The sequence below is a fragment of the Teleopsis dalmanni genome, chromosome X, assembly GCF_002237135.1.
Source record: "Teleopsis dalmanni isolate 2A chromosome X, ASM223713v2, whole genome shotgun sequence".
NCBI lineage: Eukaryota > Metazoa > Arthropoda > Insecta > Diptera > Diopsidae > Teleopsis > Teleopsis dalmanni.
In genome coordinates this window covers 75724747-75744803 of record NC_051848.1, presented here as the reverse complement: position 1 = coordinate 75744803, position 20057 = coordinate 75724747, and the positions used below count along the sequence as shown (strand labels likewise).

Below are 20057 nucleotides of genomic sequence, written 5' to 3'. Positions count from 1 at the left end.
CTGCTATTTGAAGCCTCGAAAGTAGAGGTAAGCCTTTTTCACTAATTCAAACAAAAAAAGTGAGACAGAGAAAACTGTACTGGTAAAATCTACAAGATTATTTTTGATAAAGTGCCTATTATCTATTAGATTAAAGTGCCGATTTTGTGAAGATTGTGGTATGAACAAGTTCTTCGAGCATAAAGTGCCATATATACTAACTTTGAACCAAATCTGGAATAACTTAGATAGTTTAAAATCTTCGGTTTTCTTGATACAGATTCTTAACTTGTGATGAGCTTCACCACTACACTCTGGACATCAAAGATTTATCAGAACACTGATTTGAAAAATGTAGAAGAACTCCTAAAAACGGAAAGACCCTGCTATCAACAGGAAAGTAGTCAGTAATGTTGCTGTGTTTTGTGATAATAATTGCTAGTTGTTTATAAATTATATAGTAAAAAGCGTCGCACAATAACTGGAGCAATAAAATTTTATCAAATTAAATATTGCAATTCTCAAAAAATGTTCTTATTATATTGTATATATACAAAGAAAATACTTTTATTTCACGAAGATGTGCTGACTCACTCTTTGTCAGTAAAAATTCAAGGACCATTTTTGAAAAACGAGTACTGTACGAAAAAAAAATACCAAATCTGGAACTATGGTACCACATGTGGAAACCATGTTTGTATATATTTGTATGGAGTACCAAGTGTATGCTTTTGATGATATGCAAGTTTCAATTACGCCAATATCCTAGTGAAAGTTGCTCGATCAAATATGGTGCAGATTTTTGAATCAATTAAGGAACGATATTTTAAGCACTTCCTTAAATACTCTAGTTCATTTGTTGTTAAGAAACACAAGCATTTCAAAATCAATTCAAGAAGTCAGTGCACCTTGCCTTGAAATATGTATACATATTTTATTTCGATATTAAAGAGATTATATTTCTGAATTGGTTATAAAAATTATGCAATTTGTCACCATAGGACTTTTATTGTGAGATAATGTAAACGATGATGTCTGTTAAAAAAAATTCCTTAACTAGTAACACATTGGATGTAAACACCCATTACATTATGACCGAACTATTGCCAATTATGTGCCAATTAGTTATCGAAAATTATTCCAACTATTCCAAAAATATTCGGATCGAAATGTCGATCACAAGTGAAATTTAATTCTATATCTAACTTTATTGTTGGTTCCATATACCTGTAATTATCTGCAAGATTTTAATTCACGGAACTGTTATAAGAGTGTAGTACACGTAAGGAAAAGGTCTTCATAATTCAACCAATTGATTTGATAATGCAATTGTAGTTATTTTAATTAGATTTAATAACAGAAAGATCAGAAACGGTGCATTTTGCTACTGAGTGCCTTCAAACGAAAAAACGAAACCAATGTCGGCTGTTGCTTAATGGATTCTCACTTCTGCTAGCACTAGATCTTTTGGTCAACAGTGGTTTCAGGTTACGTGATACCATTTAGGGCCACGTTATGTAGAGTGTCTCGTGCATGGCAGGAGTAAAATTGTTGTTGTTTTCTATGCAAATCAAAAAATTGAGAGTGAGAGAAAAAACAACAATATCGGTTCAAATTTCGGCATGAGATCCGGACTATTTAGGAATGTCTTGTCATTTAGGCAAAGCAGCGTTGTTCAGTAATAAATGTCAGAATTTTCGTCTCTTAGGAGTAAATTATTACAATATTAATACGTTATGAAGTAAAAATGATAGAAAGCAATACTGTGTATTTTATCAACTGCTAATAAACTAAGTATCACACGTTCCGATTTTAAGTAATGGCGTATAATTTTGTGAGTACTGTTAACAATTATCGTTAGAAAATATAATAATAAATTAATATTTTTACAACCTTTATAAGTTTTTTCTTGCTGGTAGATGTCTACATTTTCTTTAATATTTAGGAAAAATTAAAAATTACGAAAAAATAGTAAAAATATGAAATTGGCAATACTGATGTGACAGTCTATATAACATGGATTTTCGTCATAGCCCGTGTCATGATCCGATCTAGTCTGATACAGATTTTTTGATTTGGCACTTTAACCAACTTAGCTCGGCGCAAGTAGTCTAGCACTTTAACCAGTTACTTGTATATATTATATAATTGTTTTTCTTATGTTAGTTACAACTTTGGCACAGAAACCAATTTGTTTAAGGTTCTTTAAGCACTTTAACCAAACGAAAACACTTGTATGAATTCGGATTTTGAATTAATTCTTTATTAAAAAATCTTAAGCTTTTATACAAAAATCTTAGCATTACGCTTATGCTAAAAGAGGAAATGCACCTAATTCCTAAGATTTGTTATCCAATGAAATTCTATGCATTACTTAAGCTTACACTATGTCTGCTTAATGCAGTTGGCTTACCAAGCTGGTATATGTGTTTTGTCATATACCAACTTGCCTTTCAAATTTGGTGAATTAATTGTGTTATCACTTATGCCATATGGCAACTCATATTGCACCTGTGGGAACAACAGAATTATCGCAGTGTCATGCCTATTGCTGCAACTCACAAAGAACAACTGATAAAGGAAAACTAATGCTAATCCACCTTACACAGTGGCTTGTGAAGATGATCATATTACGTTTGGCATACTGATAGCGTCCGAATATATATTTGTGTGAACCAGCAATAATGCTACGAATATGTGATAACACAAATAAACCCAAAGAAAAAAATACAAAATTAAGAAATTAATTTAGATAATTATACAAACAATAATTTCGTTTAGATTATTGTACAAAGCTCAGCAAAAGACTGTGGTGGACAAGCTGCGTAAGCTACAGAGATTAGCCTGCATAATGATAAGTGGATAAAAAGCGATAAAGCGATAAAAACTACCCTGAAAGCAACCCTAGAGGTTGCATTGGGGCTCCCCACACTTCACCTACTTGTCAAAAAGGAAGCAATGACCTTTATAGCCAAGCTACAGTTGACTAGTAATCAATCAACAAGATTATACAAAGGACTAAACATCACCATATCTGACATTTGCTCACCTATATTCAACTGCCACCAAAAGTTCCTATTACTAATACCAGACAGAAATGAATGAGAACGGAACATACCTCTATTCGTTGGAGACTACCATCTGTGGTACACGGATGGCTCCAAAACGATGGAAGGAGTGGGGGTTGGAGTATGCGGGGTTAAACCAAAAGCAAAAATATGTGCGAGAATGAGTCAAGAAAACTCAGTTTTTCTGGCTGAAGTACACGCATTTGAACTATGTCAGTAAATCGGCACTTCTAGCTCTACGCCCACTCGAGTAAGCTCAAAACTAGTGTGGGAATGCCTTCTACTTTTCAAAGACCATGCTAAAAGGAACAGGGTTCACTTAATATGGAACCCATGGCACAGTGAATTTGAGGGAAACGAAAAAGCAGATGAACTGGCGAGAAAGGGGCGATCTCATATTATATTGGCCCACAACCATTCTGCAATCCTTCGTGGACCTTTTTCAAACTTAAAATTAACGATTGGATGGAAAGAGCAGCTCAGACTGATTGGGATAATACAATTGCCTGCTGACAAGCCAAAGAATCCATGCCGTTTCGAACAAAAGCCGAAACTAGAGAGCTACTTATGCTGAACAGAAGTGGCATCCGACTTGTCACAAGGAATCTCACTGGGCACTGCGGAGTTTAAAAGCATCTATATTACCTTGATATAACTAGAGACGATAGCTGCAGACTTTGTTGCGAAGAAGAGGAAACAGCAGAACACATTCAGTGTCACTGTGATAGTATGGCCAGACTTAGACTTCGGTACTTATCCACTGCCTATCCACTCATAACTGAATTAGGCAACATCTCCAACATCTCTCCAAAGGACATAATGGCGTTCTGAACTGCTACTCGTCTATGAAACTTAAGTGGGTATGTCACAATAATCCTCAAAGGATGCAGTGACGTGCCCAACCCATCTTAAAATCTAATCTAATCTAATAATTAGCAATAAACTTGTGTTTTAACAATTGATAATACATATAATATACAACTCAACAGCCCGATAGAACCAATTTTACCGTGCCCAAGACACTCTACATAACATGGCCCTTAGCATTATATTAGAAGAGGCACAAGAGTTAAGAGAGAGAGAGAGAGAAGAGAGAGGGAAAAAATAAACACTTGTCCAGAAAACAACAGCCAATAAATAACTAGATTGCGATATATATATCAATCTATCTTTATATGGTATTATTCAAATCCTCAAGGTCCAACAAAATAAATAACGCAAGTATATTTTAGCTTATGTTACATCTACTAATATTAATTTGTCCATAAATTATTATTCTTAGCTTCGTTAGATCTGAACCATAGGCATACAATGCATTTATTTGGATTATTCAATAAAATTAATTAAGGTCCCTTTCGTACTTTCCTCAAACGTAATTCCAAGTTCTGCATATTCCAAATGTTGAGAATCTTTTATTCGTCCATTTTATTTGCAAAATTTTACCAGAGAGAAAATGATTAATTTTAATTCATTTTTTTTTTTTGTTGAGTTAAACAAATTTTTTTAATTGCTGCATAAATACCCACATCTTTGTGTCAGGGTTAATGAGCAGATTTTCGAATTTAGCTTTTATTCGCAACTACAGTTTTGAGCACTTCGACACACACTTAACCAGATTACTTTGATTTATGGCACAACCCGATGGCTGCCGATATCAAATTTTTGTTTACATAACTTATTTATGTGTTTTGTGAAGGATAGCAAATATTTAGTTTGGCTCATAACAGTGTACATAAGTCAAACATTACATAATCTATTTAAAATCATTTATAACATTGCATGGCAAATGGATGAAAATGCCACGTCCTTTTAATATTCTCCGAAGATTACTTATGAATGCCATAAATAAATCACAGCGGTTGTGTGTCATAATCTAGACAAGCTTGTATAACAAATTCAGTGCTCAATATTCCTTAAGGTGATGAGTTGATGGCATTTCAAAAAATCTGAAACTGGCCATTTGTAATTTATTAATAACCTATTTTATGATATTTTTATGCTTTGAATAAAATTTTTTATTTTTATTTTCTTTTATCTCTATTGAAACTACGAACCTCTTTTTTGTTCCAATAGTAGCAATAAATCTCAGTATCAAATCAAAACAAAGATTTCTATAAACCCAAGATGAAGTGGTGTTATCAAAATGGGAATAGTTAAAAATAAATATGACGATAAAAAATCTAGAAATTGACGTGTCATGAATATACATAATAGACTAATAAAACTTCAAGGAGCCGAATGGTCAACATACATACACATGTAAACAATGTACCTACTTAAGTACGTTAGATTTTTTGAGAAAAATTATTTAATTTATTTGATTTTTGCCTACCCAATTTGTATAAAATTACATGAAATTGCAATATACAGTCCCAGTGATGGACTAATCCATTTTCGAGGCTCGGGAAAAAAAAAATACCTGCAAAATTTAAAAAGACAAAAAATTATCTGCCACTTCTAGTACGTTTGGCAATATTTTCCTTATTGATAATAATAATAATAATCAAGTTAATGTTAACTATTATTACTTATAATTTTTTGTCACTTTTCGGATACTTTCAAAATTCCATCGGTATAGAACTTTTGTAGTCTATCGGTGAAAAACTTGGGTGAACTTAACAGCTCTTTGCATCGGTAATTTTTTATTCCTAACAAGCTTTTCAAATAGTGCAAACACCGGGGTACATAGTGGATGAATAAACACTTCCCAACCCAGTTCCGTCAAATACGTTAAAGATGTGTGTTATGATAAAGCACTTGCTTTTTCTTGATTTTTTCGTATAAACGATCGTATTGTGTGTAGTAGAGGACCGAATTAACCGTTGAATCAGGCTGAAGCAGCACGCAGTAGACAATTCAATCCTATCCAACACTCAAAATAATCGTGTTTGCCGTCAATCCACGATTTGGCGTTGTTTTGGTGGGTCACAAGTTAGTGACGGAAGACATATATACTTTGTCACATATTTTATAAAAAGAAAACCACTGGACCTTTAGCTTGGAATGATACACTGACTAAAACTAACCTCAAAGGCTAACCTCATTGTATGATATTCAACTAAAAGGTTCAGCCAACATATCCAGTCAATATTTTCAGTTTAAGGTTTTTCGAAGATTAGCAGATACCAACGGTGGTTGATAACCTTAATAAATAAAGAGAAAAGTTGATTCTACAAAAAATACGTCATCGTGTTATCGGATAAAGCAGTAAATCTGCCTCTCTCTAAGATGAAGTAGCATATATTACTGATTTCTATTATAACTGATTTCTATTTAGGTTTCATCCTATTCAAGATAATAAAAGTTATTAAAATTTATAAAATTCATACTACACTTTTGAGAAGTGTTGCCGTATATCTTTTTATTTTACTTCACTATAATATTGTTTTAAAAATGAATTGTTGTTTAAAGATACGATCCATGCGTCTTTAAAATTAACATTTCAAAGTTTTTCAATTTTAATCAAATACTACAAAATCATGCTACTTAGTCCAACAGTGACTGAAAGATCACCTTTTCTTTATAGCAAATGTGACCCATTTCTTTTATAACCCAAGTTATAGGAACAAAAGTGACTCTTATATTCTCCTTGTGCCATTTTAAGCACTCTGTAAATATTTTTACTGAACATTTAAATATGAATATGAGTAAATATTTTATATGTGCTGGCTAGAAATAACTCTGCATGATGATTTACCAAATTTTACTCCAAGAAAAAATAGTATTAGTTGACAAATTAATAGCATTGTGTGATATTTTTCTTATTCTTGTTTGGCACTACAGTCCAGTGTGAGCCTTGGTCTCCTTCTTTTTTAAAGGAGGTTACGTGGTTGGTGTTTTTTTCGTTACGATGCTGCTGACCTTATGACCAACCATCAACCTGGAGGACCATGCCCAGTGCAAATATGAGGATAAAATTGGTATTTGGTAGCTAGAGAGTTCCCCTCTGCTAGGTGTTTTCAGGTTATACAGCCTGAGTTCGGTCGCCAGAGCCCCGTATGCAAGAACAGGATGCAACACGTTTAGGTGAGGTTGGTAGTTGAAAATTCTTCTTCGATCCGGATTTGAAGGAGCGACCTATGGATATCCGTATTAATTTCGCATTCTACAGTCCACCACTCAACTGAGCTATCGAAGGCATGTGCAACAAAAATAGTCTTTAAATATTTTTAGATTTTTATCTAGATATCCGTTTTTCTCCTAGATATCTGGATCTAGGATCTGGAAATAACGGGTTAAAATTTAAATTTTCAGATTTTAAAGGGAAAATAAAAAACTCTTTCCTTAAACATTAGACTCCTCAAACTCTTCTTCTTATCTCTCAAAGAGGGATTTTTCTTAAAATTAACCTATGGAAAAAAAAGTTTTAAATATATTTATAAAATCTTTTTATTTGAAAAGTATTCGGGAACTTCGAACTGTAGCGCAAAATTTTTTAACTATTCATTTGTAGTAAGTTTACCAAGGGCATAAAATTCCTATCTATTAACATAAAAAAGTTTTATTAATATTTTTAAAACCCAACTTTTTTGATTTTAAACGTTTTTTGACAAAGAGAGTTAGGTATCTAGGCGCAAAAAATAGGTTTCAGATTTGGTGCTCAACACCTCCAAATTAAACTTATATCATTATTTTTCAAAGATGGCTTGATAAATTAAGACTTTGTAATATATTTAATGACTTTCTGTATTTATTGTATTTAGCGAAGTAAACATTTGCATTAAAAAGTAAGAATTATTTAATAAAATTGTAATTTTTAATTTGTTGTTTGTTAATGATTTTTTAAAAATCCTCTGTTAGTGTAGTTATATTAAAAATATCTGGCTGGCCAGTGTGAGTTATATTTTGTTTACAAAAATAAGAGTTATTCTTGATTTTTATATTTATAACGCAAAAATAACAATTATTTGTGCGTTTTAAAATAAAAAGCAGTGTGTAAGTGTAATAATTATTTTTGAGGAATATAATATAAAGCAAATTTTATTATTATTTTTTAAGTTTTATTTTAATATGTGAATGATAACAGTTATAAAATGATTTTTATTTTTTAAATGATAACTGTTATGGTCCTGAAAACTATTATGCTGAAAACTATTATTGAAGAACCCTTGCCCAGTGTAGCACATACAAGTCAAACGAAGTAGTTGCGCTAAAACACTGCAATTCTTACAATCACTTTTCAAACACAACAACCTCAGTGCGAAGAACAGAATGCGTATAGCAAAGCTGCCGACTCTACTATCCAGAAGCTACAAGTTGCTCAAAGTCAGGCTCTCCGAAGACTCTTCAAAGTGCCATGGTACATCCGCACGAATGACATGCTAAGAGACCTTAGAATAGATCCAGTTAAAAAATACATAAAGGACAGAGCTTGAAGCTATATGCGAAAACCGAAAAGCTGTTCTACTTAGCACTATCTAATCTCAAAGTAATCGCTGTCCGGACGTGACGGTACGCAGATCTTAGATTAGTCATTGAATAATCACGAAGCTTATGAGGAATACACAAATTAGACGGTGAGTTGGGTGGGACTCTGCAAAAACAACCAAGCTATCGAAGAGTAAAAGTGCCCGAATGCACTAAATCGGAAAAGGCTCAACATTAGACATTAGACTATTAAATTATTTGGGGATAGAATTTTTTTTTTGGAAAAAAATACATTTTGTTTGGATTTTTGGACTTTCAGAAAGTAGCTAACTCTCTGAATTTGTCATATTTGCATACCATATTTATAAGTAAACAAATAATATAAGACATATCCCACTCATTTATTATAAGCTTTTAATTTAGTTGAAAAATTTATTATAAAAATTAAATAGTTTTTTTTAAGTATAAATTCAGAAATTGTCCAATGTTTATATGAAGAAATGCAATCTAATTGAACTGCTTTCGAATAAGGAGCAGTAACTGTGTACATCGGACACTTACCAAATATCATCAGATTTATTTTATTTAAGTTATTTAAGCATATCGATGCATATATAAATATGATATAAGTATACGACTGAGTTGATACCCACCTTATTCCACCTACATTAAGTATAATCCGATTTTCACCGTCCATCTTGCATGGAATAGTTGCGCCAGCGGCATTCCAATCAATCAATTTAGCAAATAATCAAATTTTATTTAATGCAATTTAGGCTCTTAAGTTTAGTTTTTGTTGTCAGTGAGAATAGGAAGTGATTTCGTTGCAATGGCTGCTGTCTCTTGTCTCGGTTAAATATTTACTTTTGTGGGTTTAGTTTTTGCTCTTTGCTGCTGCAAACGACATTTTCGCTGTCAGATTTGTGTCAACTGTAAATGAAAAATGAAAAATATCAATTTAGACGGAGATTTTCCTTAGTATGACAATTTTTGTGTTCTAGAATTTTTATAAATTTAATTGAAAACAATTGTTCTCAATTTACTGCAGTTCAGAAGCATTCGCTTAATGCAATTATACAATAAATTGTAATAAATTGTAATAAATTGCAATAAATGTACAATAAAATATTCTTAGCTACCAGCTACCAGTTGATAGCAAGCATTTTTCCAAATGAAACACTGAAACACTATAATTAAGTTTAAAAAAATTAAGTTTAAATTAAAAGTGAAAAAACTATTTTCCCATATAAAGTGGAGCACTGGCACTGGAGATATGTGCAATGGACTGACTTTATTTGATCAAATTGCAAAGCGTCCAATTTTCACTTATAATAAAAACTGAAAGGATATTGTTGTTAAGGACATCCTGTCGGAGTGTGTTTCCAACACATCAGCACTAGAATTGCATGTCCTTACCATCACACCTGTCTCACGTCCTAATTTCTGTTTACACACTTGTGGCATTCTGCCGACTGTTTTGAAGTGCCGTAAACGAGCAATTGAGCACAATTTCAGTCATGCTGATTCGTTCGGGGCACAAGTTGGGAAACAAAATGAAGGAAAATAAAATTAATTTAAAATTTGTAAATCTCATTAAAAATAATAAAATCTTTATTTTGTGTATTTAAATGAGAATATAATATGATACTTTAATCAAATGAATATGCATGATTATCTCTTTGCTACAAAAAGTTTGTACCTAAAAACGCTCGTTAACACTAAATCTAGTAAAAATAGAATTAACGAGTAGTTCATCTTTTATACCATAGAATATTTGAGGGGACAATGGAAATTTTTTTACCAAATGTTAGTCAAGAGCGTGCAAAAGTGATTCCATGACAGAGCCCTGAAATTGTTTAATTCTGTATAACTGTATTTTGTATGTAACTAACAACATTTGCTAACACTACAACTAGTAAAAATAGAATTAACGAGTAGTTCATCTTTTATACCATGGAATATTTGAGGGGACAATGGAATTTTTTTTACCAAATGATAGTCAAGAGCGTGCAAAAGTGATTCCATGACAGAGCCCTGAAATTGTTTAATTCTGTATAACTGTATTCTGTATGTAGCTAACAATATTTGCTAACACTACAACTAGTAAAAATAGAACTAACGAGTAGTTTATCTTTGATATCATAAACTATATTAGGGGTCAATGGAAATGTTGTTACCAAAGAATAACCTAGAGCGTGCAGAAGTGATTCCATGGTAGAGCCCCGGAATTGTTTGATTTTATGAAACTGTATTTTGTATATAACAAATAACGCTTATTAACACTGCAACTAGTAAAAATAAAACTAACGAACAGTTTACTTTTGTTGCTATAAAATATTTGAGAGCACAAGGGAAATTTTGTTAACAAATGATAGCCTAGAGTGTGAAAAAGTGCATGAAAGACAGAGCCCTAGAGTATGTTTAATTTGTGAAAGCTGACACTAATTTAAAATAGCACTCTCTTAAAACAAATGCTATATATATTCCGTCAGGAAGCTATCCCCAGCGGTAAAGTATACTTCTGTAAAATCACCTGAATTACCATAATACAATGAAACACTTGTTATAGTGGATCTGCAAAATGATCACAGACACCATAGAGTAAAAGTGCTTTAGGCACTAACTCGTTTTTCCACAAATAAAGAAGGGAAGCATTTTTTACAAATATTTTTAATTCTACAACCAGATTGGCTAGCTAAATAACATTTAAGACTTGCCTTCACATATAATATGTAAGCAAAATTCACATAAGGCGTTTATTGTGAAGTACATCAACTGTGGAAAATCATACATTGGTCCAAGAAATGAAAAAATATCATATAAAAAAGTGTAGTATTTTAAATATTAATTTTGACACTTTACTGACAGAGATTGTCCTAGAGACTTCTGGTGGATTTCTATGATAAGTTGTAGCTTCTAGCAAATCAAAAGTAAGTACTTTGCTTTTTACTCTAATTGGTATAGCATTCTACGTAATTGTGTTTTTAAGCTTTTTCTTAAAACTCGTATCTTATAAAATATTTTGGCCTATTTTGGACTATATAATGTTACAAAATGAATTTGTTTATCACATTAAAAAAGGATTTGGTTTTTTGTCACTCTTTTCATGATTGTATTTCATTACATATTGTCATATCTTTGGCCAATAGAAGATTAAAAGTTTTTAGACTCTTTTCTACCGACCGAACCTGAGCTGCTTTTCTGTAAAATTAATTACATAGTCAAGTCTTTAAACTTATCAGCTGGGCTTATTTTCAAGTAAATGTAAAAGTCGCGTCTTTTAGCGTTTTTTGTATGCTGACCACTGCAGATATTCTGGGATCTTTCTGATCTACCTAAAAACAATGCTAATAAGTGATTTTACATTGGGCCAAAATTTCCGCTCAAGTGAGTTCTGGTCTATAAGACCGAAACTTTTACGTAACCAAATCTAAGTGACGAATTTAATATTAAATTATTATTGACGGCGTGTGCCTTTAACCACAATAAGTACCCTCTGGATCTGAGGCGAAAGACTTACGCCATTTCTTACACCATCAAAGACTAATAGAGACAATATTCTAAAGTTCATCAATAAAGAAGACAATATACGCCACTGTCTGCTTCACTGGGATACAATAAAGTAGATACAAAGATGTTTTCGTGTTTTACAGAATTCGCCTCTCGAAGAAAGTTACTGGGAGGGCAAAAGCTACACTACACGGGGACAAGCTAAACATTAATTTCTAACAAATTTTAATTTGGTATCTTGTTCGTTACTCTAATTCAGTAAAAATTATGAAGATTGCTGCAGGGTACTATGTAAAATGAGTCAAAATGCTTCTTATGTTTATATATATATATATATATATATAATATTATATAATATATATATATATATATATATATATATATATATCTCAAAGCCTGCTATATACAGATTTGAATAATTTGCTTCTATATATTAAGATCTGTCATTTTTTGAAGTAAAATTAATAAATAATTTTCTTTTGCTATATATAGTTTCAACTAAAAATCATAGAATTAAAGTAGCTATGGCAAAACGTAAAACTGGACGGATAATTGTGTTCATAGTCTATATCTTAACACTGATACTGATGATAGCTGATCTCGTACTTAATTTTTCTTGTATATTTCTGTTTTACATAATGACAAATGGTAATTTGGTCTCTTTAAATAGACATTAACACACATTACATATTGCTTCTTTCAGCTATCTTGTTATTTCGTGTGTTCGGAGTTCATTGGTTCACAAGATTTTTACACGTTCTATTATTTATAATTTTGATAGGTGCATTGATATACTTTACGATATCCGAGAACCTGGTGTTTGCGTTCTTGGCAATCATCGTGATCATTCAGGTAAGAACATGCAAAAAAATGTTTATCCCAAGAAGTAAATATATGTTGTTACTTTTAGTTTCTTTTTTCTCTACACTTTGTACTGTTCCGTCCCGGTTTTACCATAGAACAGAGAGCTAGGCGCGTTGGGTGGCATGCATTTTTGGGTCTTTTGGTAGTAGTATCGTTCTTTTGGATTATATCCATTCTACTACCAAATAATTGGGGTGTTTTTCTTGAAATGATTTATGTTTTGCTATTTCTTTTCATTGTTATGACACCGCAATTTATGTCGGCGAAGCAAGCGGTGGTATTAGCAATCAAGGATCGCAGTCGTCGTTCAACCAGTGCAAGCGTACACAGCGTAGATGGGCGAACCAGTCGCGGATCGCAAAGAGGTGACAGTCGCAGATCTAGCAAGGTATAACTGATTTAATTTTTTATTGAAACTATTCTTACTTAACTACACTAAAAGTTTCTATTATACACCAAGTAGAGTAAGTATTGAACACTAACAACACTATCATTCTACACTATGAAACCTGATTATATAGAACTTTCTTTAATTTGGAAACATATTGTATATTAATTATTCTTTAATAATTTCAGGAGTGCCGCAGGTGAGATTCTAATTCCATTCCAATGTGATTTGAAGAATCTTACCCAGTTTTAACTACAAATGAAAATGGTTTATTTAATCTTATCACAGTATTCGCACAACAAGGCTATTTAAAGTCATAACTCTCATCATATTTATTTGTTATTAAAGTGAAATATTAATAAGAACAAATTGAAATAAATGCAAAAATTTATATTCAATAAAATATTATTGGACTTACACATATTTTACACATATTATTTACACATATTTTATACAAAAAGGCATAATATAATCCATATGTGGTAGGATATTTTTTGCTAATATGCGCAACAGGTATTATAAAGATCTAAAAAAGGGTGCCGAGATATATATAGTTAATTCTAACTTACTAATTACTAATTTTTCTTTATTGTGCAGACAGCAGTCAATTCTTCTTGCTATTTCAAAAGTCGAAGTAGTTAGCTAATACATCTATTCAAGCTGCAATTCAGATCCTGCATTATTATTACCCTACATTTACCTTTTGAAATAAAACAGAGGAAACATGACTACTTAGAGAGAATGGTAAGGAACAACGTTTTTCTAATCTAGGAGTCGGGACATCGAACTATTAAATGATATATAAGCGCTGATGAATTAAGAAAAGACAACCTACCATACAAAATGCTCTTATAGAACCGGTACTTACATAAAGCATAAAGTATTTCCAAATAACATGTTATGACTGAATAAGTCTTATAATTTGTAGTACAAATCAAATATTATAGCCTGAATACTATCTTAAGAAAACTTTGGGTAGTTCTTACAATATTTATTGTCACAGTTACGACAACCCACATCAGCTTGTTTTATTTCCTTTGTGATGCTTTTTGGAAGCAGAGAATAGCTATAACAGGTAAATCATACTTCAATTATTCCGAGGAGTCTATCGGATAATATTCAAAAGTTTTAAAACCTCATTGGATTGGATATAACCTAACAAGAATATTTTTGGTGTCTATGGTAGAAAAGAATTGGCTTGAAGTTATGTTTTATTATATTCTATTCTATTTTAATCTATTCTATTTTTTTCTTTTGTCTTTATGTAATATCTTGCATCCAAATTTAGTCTTATTTGAATGATGGTTAAATAATGGATGAGGAATCTGTATTACACGTACCAATAAAACCAGCAGACTAGAAAGAAATTGATATAATAGATAGGCGACATAAATACTGTGAAGAAACTATGAAGACAGAAGATATTGACTGTTATTTTTGTTCACTGACTTTCAATGCTTGCAGGGTTTCATTTTGAGGTGTTCTTTCACTTGTGACTACTCTAAAGATTTGTACTTGATTGCTAATTTCGAATTAATAGCTTTTTTTACCAGTTCAGCTGACGGTATTGATACTATATTTTTATTATAGGTTTTTAATGTTTGTAGTTTTCCGACAACCCATCGACTTATTTGTTATTTTTGCAAAAATAAATCATTAATGGATATGTTTAAAAAAAGCATATATAATTACTTCTTGTGACAAACCTCTAACGAAAACTGGATGCAGAAATAAAAATAGATATTAACAGGGCACTGGCTTCTAACCGAATGAAGCATTGCTACATAGTTTGTGCTAAAAACTGGTGCTAACTGAACAATAAAAAACATTTAGTTTTTTTCGATAAAGGCCATCATGTCTTCCATTGAGGATTTTCTTATAGTAGAAGGAGATAAAAATAATCGCAAGAAATATGACTACAGGTCTCAACTGCTTTTGAGCAAAGTCAACATTCTGTCTTTTTGGTAAAACTCATCTTGTTAAATTGGTAAGTTAGGCTATATTGTTTCATCAGATAACCTGCCAACAGCCACAGCTCTATTCTATTAAGTAATCTCATACTGTTGTCAGGCGTTTTAACATAATGGTTATCTGGAGAGTTGCCTTAATCGCATTTTCTCTCGGTTTTATTCAAGTTTTATATTATACAACTTAGAAACTAACATATTTTACAGGTAAATGCAAACCATCAACCTTCTGAATTGAATTATTGAACCAATCTTAATAAATAAGGCTGATATGTCAACACAAACCTAATGCGTGAACTGTACAGGAATATTGATGAATTCATCATTGCGGTAAATAAATTATTAACTAATCAATAGGACCATAGGGCTTACAGAACGTGTGCCTACTGAAGTAATTACGCTTGCATTAATTCTTTAATATTAGCACTTTTCAACGGAATTTAAATCTATTAATAACTTTCTTTATTTCTGTCAGGACTACAGCTAAAGCAGCTCTAATGTCTACGAAAGCATTTCTTTGCTGACCGCGCAGAATTTGCTAAAGTAGTGGACTTATCGAATTTCCTTAACTTCATCGGGAAAACAAAAGTGTTTAAGATGGATTTTAATGACAATTTCAGAAACATTGGCTAATAAAATTCACCTCTTCCTGGCAATTTTAAGGAATTATACAATGGTCGATTTATATACATAGAAGACAATATATTATTTGTATAGCAACTGTATTGGGTAATGCTTTGTTCTGTTGTGATTTTAGGTGGGCAATGTTATACGTATTGTTTGTCATATGTGCTCATTGCTTACCACATATGATTCACATTTTCTAAGTATTTTTTATTTATAGTTCGTTTAATTCAGATCAATAAATATCCAAAAATTGAAAATTGATTCAATATAGGTTTACTCTCGATCTGTCACATTTTGTTGTCCAATCGAACATTTTTAGAGTAGTCTAACATTTTTCTAGACGCCATATTATTCACAAATACATATACCGAATCAGATCACAGTTTATTTGTCAAAACATATAAAGCAGCTGTTAATTTCAGGATAATTTTGCTACCCTGGTAAAATCTCTAGAGTGGTATAAATTAATCTTGAGTGTTATAAATAAATCTCGGTTGTTTACAGATTTACCAATCGAAAATGAAAATTGCACTAAAAGTACATTAAAAAAGCATCTCGATTGAAAAAATTACCCCAGACTTACCAATCGATAAAATATTTGTTGAATTTGTTTTGAGGGGGTGCAATTCTAAATTAGTGTAAGCATCTATAGAATTATATATTATAAACCTTGTCCTAAACAATTTTCCTTAGATTTCACACAGTCAAGAAATTTATTGATTTTATTAATTAGACTTAAGTTTGTCACTTTACTTTAGTGCCGGGTCGATAGCATTCGCGTTTTCTAGGTTTCTTGTACTCTTGGTGAATGTGGGTGAGGTACAAGATTTGAAAAGAAAACTAATTAATTTTTGTTTCAACTATTTCTTATTCTTAAATTAAGGAGGAATTGAACCCTTTTTGCTTATATTAATGGTCGTATATAATATATTTAACTATTATCCAGGTTTTTTGTACTATTGATGATTATGTGTGAGTAATAAAATCTAAAGGAGAGAACTAACAGATATTTGGTTTCTTGTAAGTCTTTCTTGGTAAGTCCTTTTCTTATTTCTTGATTGTTTCTTGATATTTAGATATAATATATTTAAATGTTATCTATATTCTTTGTACTATTGATGATTGTGGGTGAGTGACAAACTCTAAAGAAAAAACCTAACCGACATTTGTTTTACCATAGTTAGTCGTTTCGTTATTTCTAAATAAGAGACAAAGGGAAACACTTTTGTTTATATGTATGGTCAGATATAATATATTTATCTTATCTATAAGCTATCTTAGTTTTTACTGTTATTGATGACTCTGGATCAGTGACAACATTTAAAGAAGAGAATTAACCGATATTTTTATTAATCAATCGTTTTTTATATTTCTAGATAAAATACAAATTGAAGCCTTTTTACATGTATTTATTGTTGGACATAAAATAACTTTTCAGTCTATAGTCTAATTCTTCTTAAGTCTAGTCTACATTCTAATTCTTGCAGTTGTTACATATACTAACAATGTTTTACTCTAAAACAAAGTATAAAGCAAAAATAATTTATTAACCAACGTTTAAAGCTGTAAAATTTGAGATTTAAACGATATTCGTTAAATATTAAATGACAGAATTTGACTCATATAATCGAATAGCAAAAATCTAAAATGCCAAATTAATAGAGCGAATATAATTTCTCCTACAAATTATGTTTCATTGTGGCACAGAGATATATGAACATTACATTACATTATCTATTTCATTATTTTACTTAAACACAGAAATCTTAATTTTCCTTACAATATTCTCTATAATAATTTAAGCTGACTATGAAGAAAATTAATAATCTTTAGGATAACTACAAATTTTCTTGTAAAATTCTTACCTTCATATATATTTTATTTATTGTACATTGTTAAATGGTACACTCCAATGAAGTCGGATGAACTTTATGCATTAACATGCCAGGATTTTCATATCCTGTGGTATCCTTTTTTGTATAGATGTGTGTATATAGAAAATCTTGTTTATCTCACGCGCTTTGTTTACAACATTTACACACACAACTCGGAACACGAAAAATTCATAACTTTAATGCAAAAATATTTGCCTTCGGTCCGTCGGTCCGTTGGTCCTTCACTCCTCACTCTACGAGCACAGGTTTTTATTTATACACATAGTGGACCACATATTTCGTAATACACAATAATGATTATTATAGTTAAAACTTTCTATTGAACGTGGCTTTAATTTAATAATACGAGCTAGCAAACGGTATTGTGTTCCAACTTATTGGTTTCATCGGTGACAGACAATACGTTAAAAATTTTGCACCAAGTAGGTTCTTTATAGATATATGCACTCACAAACGCCTGTCACATGCAACATTGTGTTCGCACTTTACGGTAATAAACGTAATGTTCACCAGTCGGAACAATTAATGACTGCCCGGCCATACTACGAATTCTACTCCAGCAACTGGAAACGGATACAAATACGTGGCATTGCCAGCACTAGTGTGCGAACGTTGTGCGGTGGTACATTCTTTTTCATAAAGTTTTATCATAAATGTGCACAATTCTGTTTGAGTTCCTCACTTAGAAAAAAAATCAAATTTCTGTTATCATAATTAAGGAAACAAAGCCACAAAAGCACCAGGAGCAATCTTTTAACCAACCATAAAGTATCAGCAAGCACTCATCTACGTGTGTTCTCACATCAGTACACCCGAATATTCCTACTAAACTTGCTGTTACTCACACATTCAGCAACGAACTGATGCTGTTTGCACTGCAGCATCCGCACAACACACCGAAATAAAGGACGAGAGCTTTCACTGAGAGCTTTTCACCGTGGTGAGTTCTGCTTGTGGTTTTAGGGTGGTCAGGTGTTAATAGCGTTGGCTTTTATTGCCTTTATGCTGCATACAAAAATTTCAAAATTTGCTTCATTTATTCAAATATTTTCCACATCAAATAGGAGTATTTGATGTGTATAATCAAGGCATTATCAGGATTTCCTACGAACACTACAGGATACTAAGCGGCAACATCTTGTTTAGGGGGTGGTACAGTATTTTTACTTAAAATGTACTACTAGTAACAAGTGGTCGCTACCGCACCCCTCGACATTCCACCAACCTTTGTATTATACCTACATATGATAAAGAAAACAATTTGGGTGCCTTTGTTTGAGCTGCCAAACTAATTTTCTTTACAGAGAAAGCAGCCTCATCATCCTCCTAATTAATAAGATGCCTTGAAAGAATGTATTTTCTACAACTTTTCCAACAAAGAAGTATTTTCACTGAATTAAGAGCTTATTTTTGTAATAAACTTAAGTCAATTGAAAATTTAAAAAAAATATGACCAATTATTCTATTTGAGTCGTTAATAAGACATCACTAAAAACAATTACGCGAAGGAATAGCTAGCTAAGAAGTTGACTAGTTGAGAATAGTATCGCAGTATCTCTATTACAATAAAATAATATTCTACCATAAGTGTGAATAGAATATGTATATTATTTCTTTTAATTAACCATTTATTTTTTTTTTTTTTGCATCAGTTAGAAAGCTATAGTGTGAGACTCTAACGCACTAAAACCAACTCTCAGGAATCATTGGAGAAGAATTTCACCGCAGTGTGCAACATTCATTCCAATAATTAAAAGAGAAAGTTCAGATCATTTGTTGTAGATTTTACAAAGCAATAAATTACAAAGTAAGAGTAAAATCCAGAATTAGTTCCAATAGAACACATTAGATATGTACAACCATTGTCCATTCATTCATTCACACATTGGTGGCCAGATATAAATAAGTGTTCTAAAACTAAAAAACTTAACAGAATTGAGAAGAGAGCATATGTTGTCATAACTAGAACCCTTAAAATGGCCTCTTCGGATAACCTAAACGTAATGCTTCATTTGGTAATGGTAATGGCAATGGTAATGGTGTTTAGGGGTTTCGGGTTAGGCTAAGGGCCCTATGCTTTGCGACCAGTTTGATCTATTGTATACCCCCTTTGTATTTAGATATTTAATATCTCGAGGAATCGAACCAGCTCCTTCGGAGGGAGTTTTTAAAAGTCTTCTTCCTCTAATTGGTATGCACGTAAAATTTTGTTTCTTCTGTGGCCTAGTGCATCACAGCTGGTGATTAGATGTTCCATAGATTCTTCCTTATCACAGCAGAATCTGCAAATATTAGTGTCGGATAACCTATTTTGAGTAGGTGTTCGTTTCATGCGGCGTGGCCTGTTAGTGCACCAGAGAATGACTTTTATCTCGTCATATTTAGGTTGAGA

At 31.9% G+C, this 20057-nt stretch overlaps 2 protein-coding genes across 2 annotated transcripts in view; one reads left to right on the top strand and one right to left on the bottom strand.

Annotated features, from left to right (window-relative positions):
- LOC119662058 (potassium voltage-gated channel protein Shaw) overlaps positions 1–18466 on the bottom strand; it is a 39193-nt gene extending 20727 nt beyond the window's left edge. Inside the window, exons 1-2 of the mRNA XM_038071601.1 lie at positions 17636–18466; positions 9068–9344 (exon numbers count right to left, since the gene is read on the bottom strand). Coding sequence (XP_037927529.1) covers positions 9068–9111 — 44 coding nt within the window. The 5' untranslated portion in view covers positions 9112–9344; positions 17636–18466. The remainder of the gene's footprint in view (positions 1–9067; positions 9345–17635) is intronic.
- On the top strand, positions 12412–13532 carry LOC119662059. Its single transcript, XM_038071602.1, has 4 exons — positions 12412–12572; positions 12628–12776; positions 12835–13176; positions 13365–13532. The coding sequence occupies exons 1-4, from the start codon at positions 12449–12451 to the stop codon at positions 13377–13379; spliced, it is 630 nt and encodes a 209-aa protein (XP_037927530.1). The 5' UTR covers positions 12412–12448; the 3' UTR covers positions 13380–13532.
- Positions 18467–20057: the final 1591 nt, after the last annotated feature.

Excerpts from the sequence above, each read along its gene's own strand:
- LOC119662059 (XM_038071602.1), top strand. The coding sequence starts at position 12,449 with ATGGCAAAACGTAAAACTGGACGGATAATTGTGTTCATAGTCTATATC. Across the intron at positions 12,573-12,627 it reads GTTTTACATAATGACAAATG|CTATCTTGTTATTTCGTGTG; the intron begins GTAATTTGGTCT and ends TGCTTCTTTCAG. Across the intron at positions 12,777-12,834 it reads CAATCATCGTGATCATTCAG|TTTCTTTTTTCTCTACACTT; the intron begins GTAAGAACATGC and ends TGTTACTTTTAG.